The sequence below is a fragment of the Miniopterus natalensis genome, chromosome 9, assembly GCF_054644295.1.
Source record: "Miniopterus natalensis isolate mMinNat1 chromosome 9, mMinNat1.hap1, whole genome shotgun sequence".
NCBI classification, from domain to species: domain Eukaryota; kingdom Metazoa; phylum Chordata; class Mammalia; order Chiroptera; family Miniopteridae; genus Miniopterus; species Miniopterus natalensis.
In genome coordinates, this window is record NC_142089.1 from 40,940,212 (window position 1) to 40,962,300 (window position 22,089).

The window sequence follows — 22,089 nt, forward strand, 5'->3', positions numbered from 1 at the left end:
AAACTCAGCATAGGCACCACTTCCTCTAAGAAGCATTCATGAAACTCTCTTATGTGCTCCCACAGCACTATTTATTTTCCTTATTAAAGCACGTAGAAAACAATTATATGGGCAGTGTCCATATATGACTAAATTACTACTATATCTCTAGTGCCTTAACAGAGTTCCTGGCACAGAGTAAATATTCAATAAATATTTGTAGAATAGTTTAGAATAATAAATATAATAAACACCATTTGTCATATATATTTTAGTTTCATTCACAATTATTTACGTTTAATCTTAACAGCAATACAGGATGGGGCAAAAGTTTTACAGTTGTTCATATAGAAAATAACAAAATAATAAATAATAATACACAAATAAACCCTGTGTTTTATGTACTCACAATTGTAAACCTACTTTGCACCATGCTGTATATTAATTTTTAAAATGCCAATGGATATCCTAGATGGCTACAGAGTAGGTGGAAGCTACACTCACCTCCTAGTGACCAAACTGAAATTGCAACTAAAATATAGTACAATCAACCTGAATAACCAACTGAACATTGGCTGAACAGAAGTCTTATAAGCAAAGATTTACAGAGGAAGCCACATGATGACTGGTAGGAAGGGTGGAGACGTGAAAGGAGCTGGCCCCACTCCCATGGGCCATGGCTGAGATTCCAGAGGATCATCTCATCTGCAAAGGTTCCCCTGAGGAGCAGTGTCTCAACTCCAATGCCAAGCTCCCCGGTGCCAAGCTCCCGAGTCCAAAGCACCAAAGCTGGGAAGAGGAGTCCATATAACATCTGCTGTGAAAAACAGTGAGAATTCTGTCCATCAGGGAAAGACAGGAGTATTCTAGAGGCACGGAAGCCATATTAAAGGGCCAATTCACAAAATCTTGTTCACAGCCACTCACCCTGGGCTCTGGCAGGGAGAGGGTAGAGCAGACTATAAGACTATAATCATGTGAGGATCGGCTGGGGTTTGTGGATCTGGGGAAGAAGCTGAGGGGACAGTGACCAGAATTCCTGCACTGAGGCCCTCTACCACACTGCAGACACCATCTTTCTTGGGTGGGAGCCCTCCCCTTTCGGCATCAGCCTGGGGAATGCAAGAGCCCCACCCTCTGATCTCCCTGTTGTCCTACCCTGTAAAGCTCATGCCCTGCTGCGAAGTCTGCTATCAGAGCCAGGGAGCAAAAGTCCAGGCAAACTCAGGGGGTGTCCATGAATGGGTTGTGTGGCTGTGGGGCAGAAGCCATTCCCCACGCTTTCCAGTGAATAGTGATTGAGACTCAATTATAACAGGAGGGCTCACATAGCTCACACCAGGGAGGATCCTGGAGCACCCAGCTCAGATGGTAAGGAGACTGCACCACTGGGTCCCACAGGACACCTACTACATAAGGCCACCCTACCAAGACCTAGGAACACAGCAGATCTCCTAATACATAGAAACAAAGACAAAGAGGCAGAAAAAATGGGGAGACAAAGAAACACACCTCAAATGAAAGAACAGGGAGAAATCTCCAGAAAAAGAGCTAAATGAAATACAGGCAAGCAATCTACCAGATAGAGAGTTCAGCAAAATGGTTGTAAGGATGCTCAAGGAAATTAGTGAGAACTTCAACAGAGATAGCAAGCGTAAAAAAGGACATAGAAGCCATCAAAATGAACAAGTGAGGAATATAATATCTGAAATGAAGACTACACTAAAAAGAATAAAGGGTGGGTTGGATGAAACAGAGGATCAATGTTTCTCTCTCTCGCTCTCTCCCTCTCTCTCTGTCCCCCTCTCTAAAATCAATAAAAACATACTTAAAGTAATAATAATAATATACATAATTCAAATTATGTGTTAACTTTAAAAATACACTAAATATTTATTTCAAAGGTATTGACATTACATGAAAGGGTTTAGGAATAACTAATCCTGTCTTCAGAAGCAGTTTATAAATCCCAGGAGAAAATAAGTTTCATTACTCTATAATCATTTCTCTTTTACAAGCAAACATACCATTCCCCTGCTTAATGATTCATCTAATTTGTCTCAAGATGATTTTTAGCAGTGTAATATTTAAGAGTAAGAAACCTGGAGACGGATGTCTGTGTTTGGACCCTAGCTGTTTCACTTACATTGCATAACTTTGGGCAAGTTATTTATTCTTTCTGTGCTTCAATTTCTTTATCAACATAATGGGGAAATTAATACCTAACTCACAGAGTTTTTATGTTAATACAAGTAAAGTGCTTACAATATGTCTGGTACGTAGTAAGTACTATTTAAGTATTTGCTATTAATAGTAGCGATAGTATTTTAAGGAATCTCAAAATTATTTTGCACATTTTCACTGTTACTGGATGAAGTATCTATTTCTGAATATGATTAACTTAAGGAGAATACAAATTTGGGTCCGTGAGTTTAGTAAATGTTGAAATAAATCAATTATATATTATATCCTAGGTCATTTCTCACTATCTGGTGTGAATTCAGAGAATGTGATGTCCGAAGTAAATCTCTCAAAATAAAAATGGTAAGGAGAAAAACACTTTTTCGTAACTGTAGGCATTCTCCCCCTTTTGAGATACGAACTTGCTTTACAGGCATTTTTAAAAGTACGGATTATGTCCATTTAAGTACCTTGCCTAATAGATAAAGGAATTTTCCTTTGGACTTGACAGTTGCCCTTAAAAGCTAGAGATGGAGTTGTTAAAATATTCGATAACTTACTGGATTTGTTTTATTCCAGGCGAGGCTGCTCACGTTAAGCCCTTTGGTTAAGTCACAGGAAAACGACCACAGCCGCTCCAGGTTGGCTGGTATGGTTGACTGCCCTGCGCCCATCTCTATTTCTTCTTCTTCTTCCTTCTTAGGCTCTTCTTCTGCCTCTTCAAGCTTTTCACCTTCTGAAAGTTCTTCAGGCTCTTCAGGTTCTGGTTCTAAAAGTAAATCGAATAAAGAGAGTAGCATTTTCTATGCCTGTAGGGCCCTGCCCAAGGATCCAAACAGCACCTCTGTCTACCGCTGACACCACAAGCCCCACTGGACCAGCTGGATCATGTGGCTCAAATGACAGTGCATCCTGCAATAGCCGTCTGGCCCTGTTGCAGAAGCTTCTATGGTTCTAGGCCCCCTCAAAGCTAGCAGCTTTTCAGGTCACTCAACGAATAAGCCAGAGTAGCACATCCAAATGAGGAATGTGTTGCTTCCACAATGGGAAGAGGTCCATTGGGCATTGTGCCTCTCTTTTGGTTGTAAGAGGGGCTGGATGAAAGTATGTCTTGACATACTCTAAACCACCAGAAATTTAACTGAGGTGAAAGGCCCCTGAAACTTTGTGGGATTTATTTCTCACACTGATATGCAAATCAGTATGTTTATTTCTTGCTCACTGGATCCAGTCAGCATAATGTCATCAATGAAATGAACGAGTGTGATGTCTTGTTGAAGAAAAATGCCCCTGCAGACTAAATTACAACATAAAGCCTGAGAGTTGATATACCCCTGTGGTAGGACGGGGTCTTGTATTGTCAGCCTGGCAAGCTGAGAGCAGATGGTTCTGGTGGTTTTTACCAACAGATATTGGGGGGAAAGAAAGCATTCACTGTATAAATAAGTACACACCAGGTACCAAGAAAGGTGTTAATTTGCTCAGACAATGAAATCTCATCTGGAACAGCAGCTGCAGTTGGAGTCACCTATCATTAAGTTTATAATAACCCAATGTTTTTCTCCAAGATTGTATGTTTTCTACACAAGCCAAATAGTTGAGTTGAATGGGAGATGTGGTGGGAGTCAGTACTCCTGCATCTTTCAAGTTCTTGACGGTGGCATTAATCTCTGAAATCCCTCCAGAAATGTGGAATTGGTTTACTATTTTCATAGGTAGAGGCAGCCCCAGTGGCTTCCACTTAGCCATTTCCTACCATAAGAGCCCTCACTCCACAGTTCAACTACCAAGTGTGGAGACTCTGCCAGTTGCTAAATATTCTCTTGCAAGTATACGTTCTGGAACAGGGGAAATAACCACTGGATGGGCTCGGTGACCCACTGGACCCACTGTGAGATGGACCTGAGCTAGAGCTCCACTGATCACCTGACCTCTATGTGCCCTTACTCTCTGACTAGTGGATCACAGCGATGTTTTGGGTCTCTGGGAGCTAATGACTAATTATGTTTAGTACCTTTTTAGGTGTCTAGTAGTCATTCTTGTATATTTTGGTGAAGTTTCTGTTCAAACCTTTCACCTATTTTCATTAGACTGTTTACTTTCTTTTTATTAAGCTGTAAGTATCCTTTACATATTCCAAATTTAAGTCTTTGATCAGATGTATGCACTGTAAACATATTCTTCTAGTCTGTTGCTTGCATTTTTTCCCTTTAACAGTTTCTCAAAGAGCAGACATTTTAACTATCTCAAAAGTCTTACCAGTTTTTTCTTTTATGTCTTGGAATTTTGGGGTATTAAGTAATCTTTTCTTATAAAAAGATGACAAACATTTCCTCTTTTATCTTTTCAAATTTTTAAATTTAAATGGTTCATTCTGAGTTAATTTAGACATATGATATGACATAGGGATTGAGGTTAATTTTTTGCCCATATAAATATCCAATTGTTTCAGCATCACTTATTTAAAAATCAGCCTTTTTCTACTGAATCACCTCTGCATGTTTGTCAAAAAGCAATTGATCATATAGGTCTGTGTTTATTTCTGGACCTACTCTTCTGATGCCATCTATATATCATCTATCCTTAGGCAAATACCACACCGCCTTGATTATTATAGCTTTATAATAAGTCACTTATAAACAGATAGGGTAAGTCCTTCACCTTCATTCTCCTGTTTCAAAATTGACTTGGTTATTCTAGGTCCTTTGCTTTGCCACATAAAATTTGGAACCTTCTTGTCAGTTTAATTCTATTTAAAGAAATTTAAAATCATGGGAAATGTCTCATTTTTTACTCACGGTTTCCAGTTCTAGTACTCTTCATTCATTGGTGTGGATGCTAATATTTGTTATTGTCTTTCATCAACCTGAAGAACTTCCTTTAACATGCCTTGCAGTGGTGGTCTGCGAGCAACAAATTCTCTCATATTTTGTTTGTTTTTATTTCACCTTGATTATTAAAGATTATTTTCTCCAAGTGTAGAAGTTTTTTAGCACAGTAAAAATGTCATTGCATTGTCTTCTGGCTTCTGATGAGAAATTAGGGCATTATTCACTTTCTTCCCTGAATGTAATGCATTTTTTTCTGGCAACTTTTAAGATTTTTGACATATTACTTATGATATGCCTCAGTCTTGTTTTTATTGTGTTTAGCTTGCTTTGGTTTTGTCGAGCTTCTTGTAATGGGTGGTTTAAAGATTTTTCAAGTATGGAAATTTTCAGCTATTCTTTCTTCAAATATTTTTCTGCTGCTTCTCCTCTCTTTTCTACCACCACGGTTCCAAGTGCATGCATGTTAAACAGCATGATCGATCTTGAGACACAGGTCACTGAGGCTCTATGTTTTTTTTAGCCTTATTTCTCTCTATACTTCATTTTGGAATGTCCCTATTGCTTTGCTTTTGAGTTCACTGATCTATAGTTTTTAGAATTCTTCAACCCATCCAGTGAATTTTTTTTATTTCAAGTATTATGTTTTTCAGACCTAGAAGTTTCCTTTGGTTCTACATGTAGCTTTCATTACTTTTCTTATATTCTTATTTTCCTTTAAATACTTAAGCATATTTTATTTATTTATTTTTTTAATATATCTTTATTGATTTCAGAGAGAGGAAAGGAGAGGGAAAGAGAGAGACAGAAACATCAATGATGAGAGAGTCATTGATCGAGCCCACAACCTGGGCATGTGCCCTGACTGGGAATCAAACCCCGATCGCCAGGATCCTAGGTCGAAGCTCAACCGCTGAGCGACGCCGGGCTGGGCAAGCATATTCTAATATATTTTTCTTTAATAGACTATTTTTAAGGCAGTTTTAAATTCACAACAACATTGAACTCAAAGTGTAGAGTTCCCATACACTCAAACACAGATATATGCACAGCCTCCCCCAGAATCAACATCCTGAACCAATGGTACCTTTGCTACTATCAATGAACCTACATTTACAAATCATTATCACTGAAAATTCACAGTTCACATTAGGGTTCACCCTTGGTGTTGTACATTCTATGGCTTTGAACAATGGTACAATTGATATGTACCCATTATTCTAGCATCATACAGAATAATTTCACTGCTCTAAAATCTTATATGCTCTGCCTATTCAATCTTCCCAACCCTCTAAACACTGGCAACCATTGATCTTTTTTACTGTCTTCATACTTTTGCCTTTTCCAGACTAGCATATAGTTGGAATCATACAGTATGCAGTCTTTTTAGATTGGCTTCTGTCACTTAGTAATATGCCTGTAAGTTTTCTCCATGTCTGTTCATGACTTGGTAATTCATTTCTTTTTAGTGCTAAATAATATTCCATTGTTTGGAAGTACCATAATTTACTCATTTATCTACTGAAAGACAGCCTGGTTGCTTCAAAGTTTTGGCACTTATCAATAAAGCCATTAAAAACATCTGTGTGCAGGTTTCTGTGTAGATATACTCAACTCCTTTGGGTAAATTCCAAGGTGTGCTATTATGAACCATATGGTAACAGTACATTTAGTTTTGTAATAAACTGCCAAACTGTCTTCCAAAGTGGCTAAACTTTTGTGCATTCTTACCAGCACTGAATGAGATTCTTGTTGCCCCACATCTTTGGCAGCATTTGGGGGGGTGTTTTAAATTTTGGCCTTCTAATAGGTATATAGTGGTCTCATTTTAATTTGCAATTCCCTAATAACACATGATGTTGAGTATCTTTTTATATGCTTATTTGGCATATGTATATTTCTTTAGTGAGGTCTCTGTTAAGGTCTTCTGCCCATGTTTTAATAATGTTGTTTGTTTTCTTATTGTTGAGGGATTTTGGATAATATGTCTTTTGTAAATATTCTCCAGTCTGTGACTTTACTTCTCATTATCTTGAAAATGTCTTTCACAAACAGTTTTTTAATTTAATAAAGTAAGCTTATCAATTATTATTTTCAATGGATCATGCCTTTGGTGTTAAATTAAAAAAAAAAGTCATCACCATACTCAAGGTCATACTCATTTTCTCCTGTGTTGTCTTTTAGAAGTTTCATAGTTTTGCATTTTACATTGTGGTCTTTGATCCATTTTGAGTTACTTTTTGTGATAGGTGTGAGTTCTGTGTCTAGATTCTTTATTTTGCCTGTAAATGTCCAATTGTTGCAGTACTATTTGTTGAAAAGACTCTTTCCTTCACTGTATTGCCTTTCCTCTTTTGTCAAAGATCAGTTGACTATATTCATGTGGATGTATTTCTGGGCTCTGTGTTTTGTTTTGATCCATTGATCTATGTATCTATCCTTTCATCAATGACCGCACTGTCTTAACTACTGTAGCTTTATACTAAGTCTTGAAGTCCAGTAATGCCAGTCTTCTGACTTTGTTATTTTTCTTCAATATTTACTGACTCTTCTGGGTATAATAGCCTTTTAAAAGTCCCTGCCTGCTTTCCCATCATCTCCACCACCTTTCATCTGTTTCTGTTGACTGAGTTCTCTCATGGCATGGCTCATGTGTCCTTGCTTCTTCACGTGACTAGGAATTTTTTGCTGGATGCTGTACATTGGATGTTACAGTATTGAAAGTCTGGATTGTGTTTTCTTCCTTTATACAGTGTTAAAGTTTGTTTTGAAAGGCAGTTCACTTACTTTCAGGTTAGCTTAATTTTTCTGAAAGCTTTTTCTAAAGGGTTGTTTGTTGGGGAAAGTGGCCCTTCTGGATATCTATTGAACACCCCAGGTGTGCAATAAGGTCTCTACCTTCAGCCACTCAGAACTCAAAGGTCTCCTAGTCCTGAGTAAACTCTGACACTTGTTCATCTTATAGCTCCTGGTAGTTGTTCTTTGTTTACATTCTGGAATTTTACTCCAACATGCACAACTTGTGTTTCGGCCAAAGACTCAATGGTAGATTTATGCATTTATTTCTCTTCATAGCTTCCTCCTGTCTGATTCTCTATCCTACCAATTCCAGTCACCTCAGCCTCTCTGAACTCTTATCTTTATGTGCCATAGAATAAGCAAAATGATGTACTCTACTACAATTCATCTCCCTGTCCTGTGTGTGGTCTCATAATTATCTACATTATAACTAAAAGTAGAAGTACTATTTCATCTTTTTAAAATGGTCAATGATGGGTTCCACATTGCTATGATAAGCTTCCAGTTATTATGAGTTAACTGTATTAGACTTGCCCTCCTACCATAAATAGATATAAAGCTGTATTTGAAATATGAGGTAACTTTTCAGGCACTAAACAATAGGCATTGCACAACTGTAAACACCATGGTCAACCACACTTTCAGCCTGGGACAATGACCTCACCACAGTGCTGGGAAGTGAGTGTAGCAAAACACAGCAGTCCAGCTGAGTTGCAGAGGCAGAGATAAAAGTTCAAAGAGGCAGAGATAAAAATAAGCTCCAACAACTTGATTTAAAGGTGGAGATTGTTAAACTGAGTAAAAAAATCAAGACCAAACTATATACTGTTTACAACAGATACATATTAAACATAAAAATAAAAATGTTATAAGTAAAAGGTAGGAAAAATATCTACCATGCAAATAAAAAGGCTAGGAAAGTTAGTATGGCTATATTAATGTAATGCAAATTAGACTTCAAGACAAAAAGTATTATCAGAATAAATACAGGCATTTCTTAATTATGAAAGTGCAAATAACGATTTTTAAAAAGGGTAGCATCAATAAGACAGAACACTTTTAAATTTGAATGTACCTGAAAACAAAGCTCTCAGATATATAGAACAAAATTAACAAACCTAAAGGAAAATATAAACAAAACTATAATCATAAACTAGGGATTTTAATATTACTCTCTTATTAATTGATAGAAAGGGTCAACAAAAAGTCAATAAAGGTAAAATTTTGAAAACATTAACAGCAATTTGACAAAATTAACATTTAAAGAATACCACACCAATAATAACAGAATATACAATGTTCTTGAGTATAAAACACTCTCCATATGCTGGGCCATAAAACAAGTCTTGATAAACTTCAAAGGCTAGAAATCATAGGAATATGTTCTCTGACCACCCCACAGTATTAAATTAGAAATCAATACAAAAATATAGTATAAAAATTGGTAAAAAACTTTAAAAAATACACACTTCAAACTAACCTATGGGTCAAGAAAATCCACATAAGAAATTAAAAATTATTACTAACTGAATAATTATGAAAACACAAGCTATCAAAATATGTGGGATGCAGCTAATATAGTACTTACAGGTGAATTTATAGTACTAAATACCTATCTTACGCAAGAAAAAATATGTGAAATTAATGACTAACCTTCTATCTTGAAAAACTTGAAAAAAAGAGTAAATTAAACACAATATAAAACAAAAACATAAAAGTAAAAATGGAAATAATTGAATTTTGTTTTTTTAAAAGCAGATAAAAATTGAGAAAGTCAAGAAAGCCAGGTGATTTTTTTTAAGGATTAATACAATTGAAAAAGGCCCAACTACACTAATAAAAAAAGAGGAGAAAATTCACAAATGACCAATATCAAGAATGAAATAAGTGATATCACTATAAAGCCTGCAGATATTAAAGGATAGAATTTAAGGAGAGGGTATTATGAGCAGCTTTATGCATATAACTTCAACAACATAAATAAAATGGGTAAATTCCTCACAAATTACCAAAACTGACATAGGTAGAAATAGAATATCTGAATAACCCTATATGTGTCAAAAAAATTAAACTTGCAATTTGAAAACTTCTTATAAAGAAAATTCAGTTCCAGATGGGTTCATTGGTAAATTTTATCAAACAATTAAAGAAGAAATAATACACTTCTTTTTTTTTTAAAAAAAGAAAATGAGAGAAGGCTTCCAAAACTCATTTTATATATCTATCATAAAACTGATACAAAAACTCATCATGGTCTTTACAAGAACAAAAAATTACAGAAAAATATGCTGCATAAACTCAATTGGAAAATTCTTAACAGAATATTAAAAAATTGAATTTGCCAATATAGAAAAAGGATAATACAACATAACCAAGTGAGATTTAAACACAGGGATTAAGTACTTGGGGAAAAAGCACCTGAAAAGTACTCAATGTGATTAGTCTTTAGGACATTAAAAAGATTGCCAACATCAGGTGTTACCGAGAGTATGGAGCAACTGCTACTCTTGTATTTTGCTTGTAGGATTGTAAGATGGTACAAGTACTTTGGAAAGGTATTTTTCAGTTTCGAAAGAAGTTAAACATACATCTACACAATGACTCAATAATTCCATCTCTAGGTATTTACCCAAGAGAAATTAAAACTTATGTCCACAAAAAGATACATAACAATGATCATAGCAGCTTTATCCATAATAGTCTAAAACTGCAGACAGCCCAGGTATCCATTAACAGATGAATCAATATACAAATCTTTACGGTACATTCATTAAATGAAACAGTACTTGGGGGGAAAAATGAACTACTTATATATGCATCGCAAAATCATTATGTTGAGTGAAAGAAACCAGACACCAAAGAATACTACTATATGAACCCACTTATATGATATACCAAAACACCTAATCGATGGTGAGAGAAATCAGGTGAATGCTTTTTATGGTAAGGTGTAACTAAAAAACAGCACAAGGGAATTTTGGGGGTTGATGGATATATTCTCTATTTCTATTAGAGTATTAGTTACACAGTCTTATATACTTTCAAAATATATCAAACGATACAGTTAAAATATCTCTATTTTATTGTGTTTAAATCTTATCTCATTAAAATACTTTCTACAATATTTAATTTCTTAGATACATTTAAAGAAGTAATCTATCAACAGTTTTGCTTTTAAAATGTCAAAATGCACAGTACAAAGTAAATTTCAACCTTATAGCTCTTTAAATATAGAATTAAAAGTTTACATATATGATGAAAATGGTAAATATCAACCTAATACGAGAGAGGGGACATAGTTTTTCAATATTCTTGGATGTATGTAAGGAAAAGGTTTACAACCATTTGTCACACATGCTATTTTGTAACCTAAGTTTTTAATGTAGGCATACAGAAGTTTGATTTTGACTTGAAGGATCAAGAAAGATGTCATGAAGCAGCCTGCCCTAATGCATACTTGAAAGATAGGAATATAATAGGCAAAGATGGGATGGGTACAAGGGTGGGTACTTTTAATTGAAATATGCTTGGACTGTCAAGCATATTCCAATTAAAAGTAAAGCAGAAATGTTTAGATTTTGTTTAGGGATTATCAGGTGAGTATAATATGGATAACTTTTAGGGTCTCCAAAGTCATACAACGAGATAAAGTAGTCCGTGTCCAGATTGCAAGTATCTTTGTATGATACGTTTGTAATTTATACTAGGAAATGGGAAGGTACTGAAGGGTTTTGGGGGCAGTTAAATGCCATGTTCAAACCTGTGTTTATGATACATCAGTATGTCAGGATGGTAGAGTGGAAAGACAATTGGAATGGAATCAAAAGATCTTGGTTGGATGTCTAGCTTTGCCATAGACTATGTAACCTTAGAAAGTTTCTATAGCCTTTATTTTGTTCATTCAAATATTGAAAGGTGGAATAAGATCATCTTTAAAACCCTTCAAAATATTCTGAGAACAAAGAGGTGGAATCTGTAGCAAGGAGAACAGGAAGAATGACCCTGCAATAAAATTAGGGACAGGTGATAAAAGCCAGAACCTGGGAAGTGTTAATGGCAATGGAAAAGGAAGTCTGAATATGAGAGAATAATTTAATGCAGGGAGAAGGAAGCCACAGACGCTTATGAGTTTTGAATCCAAGGGACCAGGACTTGCTGTGGGTTCTCTAGTCTGGACTCTACTGTCACTCGCTCCCATGTTTAGTGCTGAAAGCTATATAAACACATCTTCTGATAAGTGATAACCCAGTCGAGATTACATTTAGAAATAGTAACATCATTTAATTTTTAAAATTATTTGAGTTTGTTTAAATGTGATTATGTTTTGAAAATACCTTTTAAAATAGGAAGCTGACGATAAGCTGCAAGTTTGGGCTGAAATATATTTTCCATTAGAACTCGTTCCATAAAAAATAAGTCCTGCTGAAACTTTCCAGATTTGAATATTGAATCTGAGTAGTTTTCTTCATCATCATGCACTTTAGACAGAATTACATTTTCTATTTCCATTATAGAACTAGCTTCACTATCTGTAAAATACAAACATAATGATAAAATAATCCAAGTAATATTAGATGATTCATGCATTCTAAATATTTTAAAAATGACATTTTGCTATCACTATTTCTTTTCTTCCAGTACTCAACAACTTCAATAGACATTTAATGAATATCTTTTATGTACTAAGCGCATGCAAGATATATATATATATAATATACATATATGTGTATATATATATATAAAACACACACACACATATATATATTATCTCATTTTGGAATTCTCAACCACTCAAAAATGTACTGTCTTTTGAAAGATAAAAAATGATAACCTCATGAGGTAATTTTTATGTCTGTACATTTTTTCCAATTAAAATAAGATAATCAGTCTTCAGATAAATGTCTGATCTGATTATTGTTTCATAGGAATATTCTACTACTGTGTTAATTTTTTATTGATGCTATAATTAATTATCAAAAACTTAGTGGATTAAAAACATGCAAATTTATTAACTTAGAATACTGTAGGTTAGAGGTCTGGTTGCAGGTCTCACTGGGCTAAACCAAGAAGTCAATAGGGTTATGTTCCTTTCCAGAGGCTCTAGAGGAGAATTTATTTTCTTTCCTTTTCCAGCTTCTAGAGGCCACCCACGCCCTCCCCCATCTTAAAAGTCAGGCAACATGGCATCTTGCTGATCTTCTGTCATTGCGTCTCCCTCTGACCACAGGTGGGAAAGGTCCTCCACTTTTAAGTACACATGTGATTAGATGGAGCCCACTTGAATAATGCAAGAAAATCTCCTCCTTTGAAGATCTTTATTTAATCACATCTGGAAAGTCTTTTTTGCCATGTAAAGTAAGATATTTATAGATTCCAGGGATTGGGATGTGTACATATTTGGGGAACTATTATTCTGCTTACCATACTACTTAGCACACTCTTATTTAAAAAAACAAAAACCAAATAAAGGTCAGTCCTACTTCCATGAAGATGGCATAGACATATTTTTGCCTGTTCCTCTTGCTAAAAACAACTAAAAATCTTGGAATATATGTGACAAACATAAGAAGGCTTTAAAAGTCTTTGGAAGAAGGCAGAGCAACTAGATAGAGTCCTGGGAACCTAAGGAATGACACAGTTGTGAATTCTCTGGGTTTCCTTATGGTCACATATATTCCAAATATAAAGCTGAAGAAGCCAGCAAATTTAATAAAATTGAATTTGTAATTGCAAAATTCCCCCCTCCCCCCCCCCCAAATCCCCAGGCACAGATAGCTTTACTGCAGAATTCTACCAGACATTTAAAGAATGAACACCAATTCTACACAATCTCTTCCAGAAAATAGAAGGGGAAGGGAAACTTTCTAATTCAATACTTTTCATGTTCCACCAGAAAGAAAATATTATAACTGCTAAAAAGAGAATTTATTGAAAACATCATGTGAAAACCTCATTCAAAAAACTGAAATCTTACTTTTTTCTGTAGTACTTCCTAGCCCTTTTCGGTCCTGATCTTTAGGAGGTACACTTGCTCTGCTGCTTGAATCAACTACAGATCGTTTTACACTTGCTTTACTGGTTGAATCAATTATAGATTGTGTTACTGGTAAGGAGGAAACTTCCAGAGCATTATAAGAATCATACAAATCCCAAGCAGTAGACATTATGCCTAAAGAGACAGAAAGGTAAAAATTACTGGAGACCAAATTCTAATATTTCAGCTTATACATAAACTAGTCATAGCAAAATCTAAGATATCTACAGTCTAGGAAAAAAAGTACTACTATTTAACCACAAAAGTACCAGTGCAGGAAGTGAATAAAAATTAAAAAGAAACAGATCATGAAGACAACTTAAAAAATCCTTAGGCATCACACTCTTAGCATCTCCAAATACCTTACTGTTTTGGTGACAGCTCCAAATTATCCTCACCATCCTTTCTGACCCCCACACCTCCCTCCTCTTTATCCCAAGTTGGTGCAGCATAATCTCATCTGTCTGTGAGTTGATATGGACTCAGACAATCATGTTATAACAAGGTTTTAATGTTCCTTTACTATGGTTAACAGATAACATGTTATATTCTGCAGAGCTTTTCCTTTTTAATTATCTAATTCATTTTATCAAGAAAAATTTTCTATATGCTTATGTGAAAAGATCATACATTTTGGGGAAATGATAGACTGTTCTCAAAAAATTGGTAGACTAGTATGGTTTTTAACTTCTCTTTTAAATTTTTTGTTTATATTTGTTCAAACGGGCAAATATAACAATGTCTCAGGAAAAAAGCTCCCAACACTTCATTGCTGATATAAAAATGAAAGGCTTATATAGCAATTATTTTATCAGTGACCACATAACAATATATTCCTACATGCTAAACTTACTAAACTTTCAGTTGAAGTACAGTGATTTAATAAAGAATTTTTCCCTGAAAATAAAAACAGGATCTGGATCTAACAAGTGCAACTATTTCATTGTTAGCAGCTTTTTCATAACGTAAAATGAAAGATTTCTGGTGTTTAACAAGGTTTTCAATTAGTAGGAGGGTTAACTTACATTTTATAACATTTCTATCTTATTGAGCTTAATAATATCTAGCAAAATCATACACGGAATAAATACCTACTGTATTTTGCTGAATTGGAAGGGGTATAATGTCCATGTTCATGAAGTAAAAGATCATAGAAAGAAACTGTCTTTGAATATTGAATTAAAAAAAAAAGAATGCTCTACCCTAGCTGGTTTGGCTCAGTGGTTATAGCGTCAGCCCATGGGCTAAAGGGTCATAGGTTCAATTCCGGCCAAGGGCACATACTTCGGGTGCACACTTGATACCTGGCCCTGGTCAGGGGCATGTGCGGGAGGCAACCAATCGATGAGTCTCTCTCACATTGGTGATTCTCTCTCTCTCTCTCTCTCTCTCTCTCTCTCTCTCTCTCTCTTTCTCCCACTCTCGCTGAAAAGCAATGGAAATAAAATCCTTGGGTGAGGATGGAAAGAATGCTCTGCTTAAAAAGAAAGAGAGAACAAATTACCACTCGTAGATGAGGACTCCCAGGAAAAGATAATCAGAACAGTCTGGGCCATAGTCTGACTTCAGCTTCCTTGAGAGTCTAGAGGAGCCACTTATAGGGAAAATACAGGGTAAGACCATAAATAAGTCCCCCGAAACAGAGTTTAACCCACTGAGGGCACCTGACAAGCTAGACACTGAATGTCCAGTGAAATAAAGATCAGGGTAAGTGGGCTGCTCTATATTTTCTATTCATCATGGTTTCTCTGAAGCTCTCCAGAGTAAGGTAAAACAGAACATGTCTGTGCAGTGAAATCCGTTTTCTCAACTTACCAAGAAAGGCCTATTGGAAAGGAACTACATTAAGAATGATAAAGGCAAGCTAGATACAGAGAAGAATCTGGGCAGATTCAACTGGGCATTCTATCCTCAGGTTTAGAAGATAGGACTTGGGATTTCCAGTTCCGTAATTAAGGAGCTTGGAAGTCACCATTCGGTCCTAAGAACAAGTGAAAAGCTAAACAGACTGAAAATCAACAACTCGTCTTGGATCTAAAAGAGAGGTAAGGATACTGCTGCCCCCAAGAGTGAAGAGATTAACAGGCAAATACAGGAAATCATGGCTTATTTGGAGCCAAGACTCAGGAGTGGAGTCCACTGTGGGAACCAGTGCTGGGGCAGGAAAACCTGGATTGTATTATCAGGTTGCTGGAGAACTCCACAAGATTTTGGAGAATAAAATATGCAAAACTGCCTTACCACTTGAGAGTTACGAGTTAGGCAAAAAACAAACAAACAGAGAGACAGACAAGTACATCAGTCCTTCAGATAAAACAGTCAAACCAAATTCCTTGAGAAAAAGGTCTGTTCTGCTCCCTCTCAAACCAGGAGCCAGGGTCTCATACTGGGAAGGCAGGCAGCTGTCTTTAAGACAAACCTTTCCCACTATTAAGTTCTTCTCTTGATTTAGCATTTGCCTAGAAGTTTGTCTTTTAAAAGAACTAGCTTATAGTTTTGCTGAGTAACAAAGGCCATTAAGATTATAACCTTTCTTTTAATTACCACTTTGACCACACTTCACTATTTTGGGCTATGCAGTGCTCTCAGGGTTGTTAATTTATAAACATTAAAAGATAGTAGTAAGAGAACAAGCTCTAGAGCTAGACTGTTTAGGGGTATCATTGTCTTCAATAATAGCTGAGTGACCTTGGGCAAGTGAGCTTGTTTCTTCCTCTAAAAAATGGGGGAATAATAATAGTACCTACCTTGTAGGGTTGTTTTGAGAATTAAACTGGTTAAAGGTCTAGAATAATGTAAAAGGCCTAGAATAATGTCTGGCACATTTTAAATGTTATTAGTTGTACATGATAGTCTTTGTAATACAAACAATTAGTCTTTATAAAGTTTCATAAACATTTGAAGAGTATAAAGTTCTGTGAGATAGTTTGTATGAAAATCAAAATTGATAATTATGTTATTCAAATATTCTCTATCTATTACTGGTTAACTTATTTGTCAAATTCTGAAAGCTGTACATCACAGTACCCAGTTACTGTTGTGATTTGGCAAATTATTTGTTGCTTTATATATTTTAACATTTACTTGTTAATTGACAGATTCAGAGAATGTATATCAAAACATGGTAGTTTATCAAGCAGAATAAAACATAAATTACCTTTCTCTTCCTTTATAATTTTGTCACATTGAACATCTTTATTCTTCGGTGCTCCATTAATAGTCTGCATCATTCTTTCAACATATAAGTCATTGCCTATTCTATTTCTACAAAGGTTCTCATAATTCTTGTTTCTATAGCTATAAAAAACAAAGTATACTCAGTTCATTAATAAAAATTTATTACCACACATGTCATCTCTCTATATTATGCATTTTCTTAAAATTATCTTCCCAATGTGGACTGTACCAAAAAGTAAGAGATCAAAAAACTCCTTAGGAAGAGATTGCATTAAACTAACAACAAAGGAGTTCTTTATGATATATCTCCCAACTTCACTAGTACTTTCAGTGGCCACCAAAAATATGTTAGCACTATCTCCACATAGATTTTATGAACTTTGATATGGACACTTAAAGCTATAAATTTCCCTCAAAGTACTACTTATTTTTTGTATCATCCTGTAAGCATTACTTTCATAATTGTTTAGTTCTGAGTATTTAAATTTCCATTATGACTTTTCCTTTGATTCATGAAGAATTTAGAAAATGTACTTGTTAACTTACAAATGTATATGTGAATGTGTTTATGTTTTAGTTGAGACTTATTAATTTTTATCTTCATTCCACTGTGGTTAGAGAATTTATTTTGTATGATACCACTTCTTAGACATTTTTTTTTTTTATATCCTTATTGATTTCAGAGAGAGGAAAGGAGAGGGAGAGAGACAGAAACATCAATGATGAGAGAGTCATTGATCAGCTGCCTCCTGCACGCCCCCGACTGGGGATTGAGCCTGTGACCCGGGCATGTGCCCTGACCGGGAATCGAACCCCGATCGCCTGGATCCTAGGTCGACGCTCAACCACTGAGCCACGCCCGGCCGGGCCACTTCTTAGACATTTTTGAAAGTGTTTCATGGCCTTGTGCATGGATGATTTTTATAAATGTTTCATGTGTGCCTGAAAAGAGTGTGTGTTCTCCAATTGTGGAATGTAGAGTTCATGTATAACTATTAAAATATATTTTTGGTTCAAATTATCTACATCTGTACTAATTTTTATCTGGTTGACCTATCAATAATTGATAGAAGTATGTTTAAATATTTTACTTTAACAGGATACTTATCAAGTTTCCAATTTTTACTTTATATATTTGGAGGTTATTTTATTAGGAAAATGCAAGTTTAGAATTATTATAAGTTTCTGTCATTATGAAGTGACCTCCTATATCCCTAATAATGCTGTCCGTTTAATTGTTTCTCTGTAGATGATATGCTCTCTTTTTTCCTTCTGCTTTAAAATCTTTTAATATTTGATATTCAATACAGTATCATACAATGCACTAAGTTCTTTTGGTGTGTATGTAGATTTATTTTTATTTATTTCTTTTTCTGTAGAATGGTGTCTCTAAATAGTTTGGGAAAGTCCTTAACCACTTTCTTTGCTTAGTACCTCTCCTCCATTCTCTTTATACTTTGCCCTTTTGGAACTGAGGATATGTACATTAGACATTTATTCTATTGTCAATATCTTTTTAAATTTGTAATACTTTATATACCATTCTTATTTTTTATATTATACAAATTTTATTTTGTATAATTTATCCAGATCTATGTCTGTATGGTATTCAGATCCAATTTATTAAATCTATATTCAATTATGTCTTATTTAAATTTAATATTTACTTTATTTATTTATTTATTTATTTATTTATTTATTTATTTATTTATTTATTTATTTTTGTTCCAAATATTACAGATGTTCCTTTTTTTCCCCATTGACCCCTTCTACACCACACCCACTCCCCTCCCCAGGTCTTCACCACACTATTGTCTGTGTCCATTGGTTATGCATATATGCATATAAATTCTTTGGTTAATCTCTCCCCACACCCCACCCTCCATCTTCCCTCTAAGATTCATCAGTCTGATTCATGCTTCCATGCCACTGAATCTATTTTGTTCATCAGTTTATTCTGTTCTTTAGATTCCACATATAAGTGAGATCATGTGATATTTTCTTTCTCTGCCTGGCTTATTTCACTTAGCATAATTTCTCCAGGTCCATCCATACTGTCCCAAAGGGTACGAGATCCTTCTTTACAGCTGCATAGTACTCCATGGTGTAAATGTCCCACAGCTTTTTTATCCACTCATCTACTGATGCACACTTGGGCTGTTTCCAGATCTTAGCCATTGTGAATTGAGCTGCTATGAACATAGGGGTGCATATATTTTTTCTGATTAGTGTTTCAGGATTCTTTGGATATATTCCTAGAAGTGGGATCAATGGGTCAAAAGGCAGCTTCACTTTTAATTTTCTGAGGAGCCTCCATACTGTTTTCCATAGTGACTGCACCAGTCTGCATTCCCACCAGCAGTGTACCAGGGTTCCCCTTTCTCCACATCCTCGCCAGCACTTGTTGTTTGTTGATTTGTTGATGGTAGACATTCTGACAGGTGTGATTTTAATTGTGGTTTTAATTTGCATTTCTCTGATGATTAGCAACGTTGAGCATTTTCTCATGTCTCTTGGCCATCTGTACGTCTTCTTTGGAGAAGTGTCTATTCAGGTCCTTTGCCCATTTTTTAATTGGATTGTTTGTCTTCCTCTTGTTGAGTTGTATGAGTTCTTTGTGCACTTTGGAAATTAGCCCCTTATCAGATGCATCCTTGGCAAATATGTTCTCCCAGACCGTAGGGTTCCTTTGTATTTTGAGGCTGATTTCTTCTGCCGTTCAGAAGCTTTTAGTTTGACATAGTCCCATTTGTTTATTTTTTCTTTTGTTTCTCTTGCCCTAGGAAATATATCGGTGAAAATTCCACTGCGTGAGATGTCTGTGACTTTACTGTCTATGTTTTCTTCCAGGATTTTAATGGCTTTGAGACTTATATTTAAGTCTTTTATCCATTTTGAATTTATTCTTGTGTATGGAGTAAGTTGGTGATCTAGTTTCATTTTTTTTGCATGTACCTGTCCAATTTCCCGAATACCATTTATTGAAGAGACTGTCTTTACTTCACTGTATGCCGTAAGCCCTTAAAAGTGGGAACAAGACAGGGTTGTCTGCTTTCACCACTCTTACTCAACATAGTACTGGAAATCCTTGCCATAGCCATCAGACAGGAAGAAAACATAAAAGGCATACAAATTGGAAAGGAGGAAGTAAAACTGTCAATATTTGCAGATGACATAATATTGTACATAGAAAACCCTAAAGACTCCACCAAGTACTACTAGATTTGATAAATGAATTCAGCAAGGTAGATGGATACAAAATTAACATCCGAAAAGTGACAGCATTTTAATACACCAACAATGAACTCTCAGAAAGAGAAACTAAAAAAAACAATACCACTTACTGTTGGAACAAAAAAATAAGATACCTTGGAATAAACTTAACCAAGAATGTAAAAGACCTGTATTTGGAAAACTACAGGACAATGAAAAAAGAAACAGAGGAAGATATAAACAAGTGGAAGTATATACCATGTTCATGAATTGGAAGAATATCATTAAAATGTCCATACTACCCAAAGCAATCTATAGATTCAATGCAAGTCCTATTAAAATACCAATGGCATATTTCACAGAGCTAGAACAAATATTCCAAAAATGCATATGGAACCAAAAAGGACCCCAAATAGCCGCAGCAATCTTGAGAAAGAACAGAGTAGGCCCGGCTGGGCGTGGCTCAGCAGTTGAGCGTCGACCTAGGATCCAGGCGATTGGGGTTTGATTCCCAGTCAGGGCACATGCCTGGGTTGTGGGCTTGATCAATGGCTCTCTCATCATTGATGTTTCTATCTCTCTCTCTCTTCCTCTCTTTTCCTCTCTCTGAAATCAATAAAGATATATTAAAAAAAAAAAAAAAAAAAAGAACAGAGTTGGAGAGCTCACTTTACTGGATATCAAACTATACTACAAAGCCATTGTAATCAGAACAGCCTCGTATTGGTACAACAACAGACATATAGATAAATGGAACAGAACAGAAACCCAGAAATAGACCCACACCATTATGGTCAGTTAATATTTGACAAAGGAGGCAAGAGCATACAACGGAGTAATATTTACTTTTTAATTACAAGAATTAAGTCAGTGTTTACTTTCTGATTTCAACAATCATGTAAACATACTTTAAAGTACTTTTTAGATGTTTTTCCAAATATAAGTCATCATTGTGATAGTTTCTTAACGTTAATGATGTTTTAACGCTTTTACTTAAATGTTTTACATATATTTTACATTCTATATCTAGTAATATCATTATCCATAGTTGTCAGGGTCTAGTTATCGCATTTCTTATATCTTTTAACTCTCATTCTTAATGGCTTTAAAAAAAACAGAAACTAGTAATCTTTATTAATTTAGTGTACTTTTAACAAACCTTATCTAAGGGAATCTTAAGAGCCTAAATGGGTGTTTTCCTTCAGAAAAGACTTGTACTAGCTTATAATAGTAGCTAGGAGACCCTAATGACCTGGTACAACTTGAGATAATTGAGATCTTCTTAAGGGTCTGGGCTTAATAAAATAACCGCTTTTAGCTTTCTCAATTTTTGGGGACCCAAGACTTACTGGTGGACTCTAGATCCATGAGCTAATATAACATTTGTTTCTAGCATCTCTCGCTTTCTGATTTCAGATCACTTATTTATCTCTGTGTTATTTTTCCCTTCCCTTTTTTTGGTCCTAGTAGCTTTCGTTTATGTCATATAAACTTATTTATTTATTTTACTTATTTATTTTTTGTTAATCTTCAGCCGAGGATATTTTTTCCATTGATTTTTAGAGAGAGTGGAATGGAGGGAGGGAGGGGGAGAGAGAGAGAGAAAAAAAGAGAGACATAGATTGATTGCCTCCCACAACCTGACCAGCCGCAGGAACTGAAGCCAGGGATCGAACCTGCAACCCAGGTATGTGCTCTTGACCAGGATTCGATCCCATAACCCTTCAGTGTGTGGGCCAACATTCTATCCACTGAGCCACCCCAGCCAGGAATGTCATGTGAACTTCTAAAAGTACGTTATTCAAGATCTAATTGTACTATATTTTATAGTGCAAATAATTCTATAATATTTTATATTTGGATAAGAATAATGCCCTA

The 22,089-nt window shown here is 35.3% G+C and overlaps 1 protein-coding gene across 2 annotated transcripts in view; it reads right to left on the bottom strand.

Moving 5' to 3' along the window:
• The window catches only part of DNAI4 (dynein axonemal intermediate chain 4), a 63,797-nt gene that overhangs the window by 17,685 nt on the left and 24,023 nt on the right, over window positions 1-22,089 (bottom strand). For both annotated transcript variants that reach the window (XM_087820504.1, XM_087820505.1), the window contains exons 6-9: window positions 16,979-17,118; window positions 13,762-13,956; window positions 12,122-12,316; window positions 2,721-2,929 (exon numbers count right to left, since the gene is read on the bottom strand). In XM_087820504.1, coding sequence (XP_087676630.1) covers window positions 2,721-2,929; window positions 12,122-12,316; window positions 13,762-13,956; window positions 16,979-17,118 — 739 coding nt within the window. The remainder of the gene's footprint in view (window positions 1-2,720; window positions 2,930-12,121; window positions 12,317-13,761; window positions 13,957-16,978; window positions 17,119-22,089) is intronic.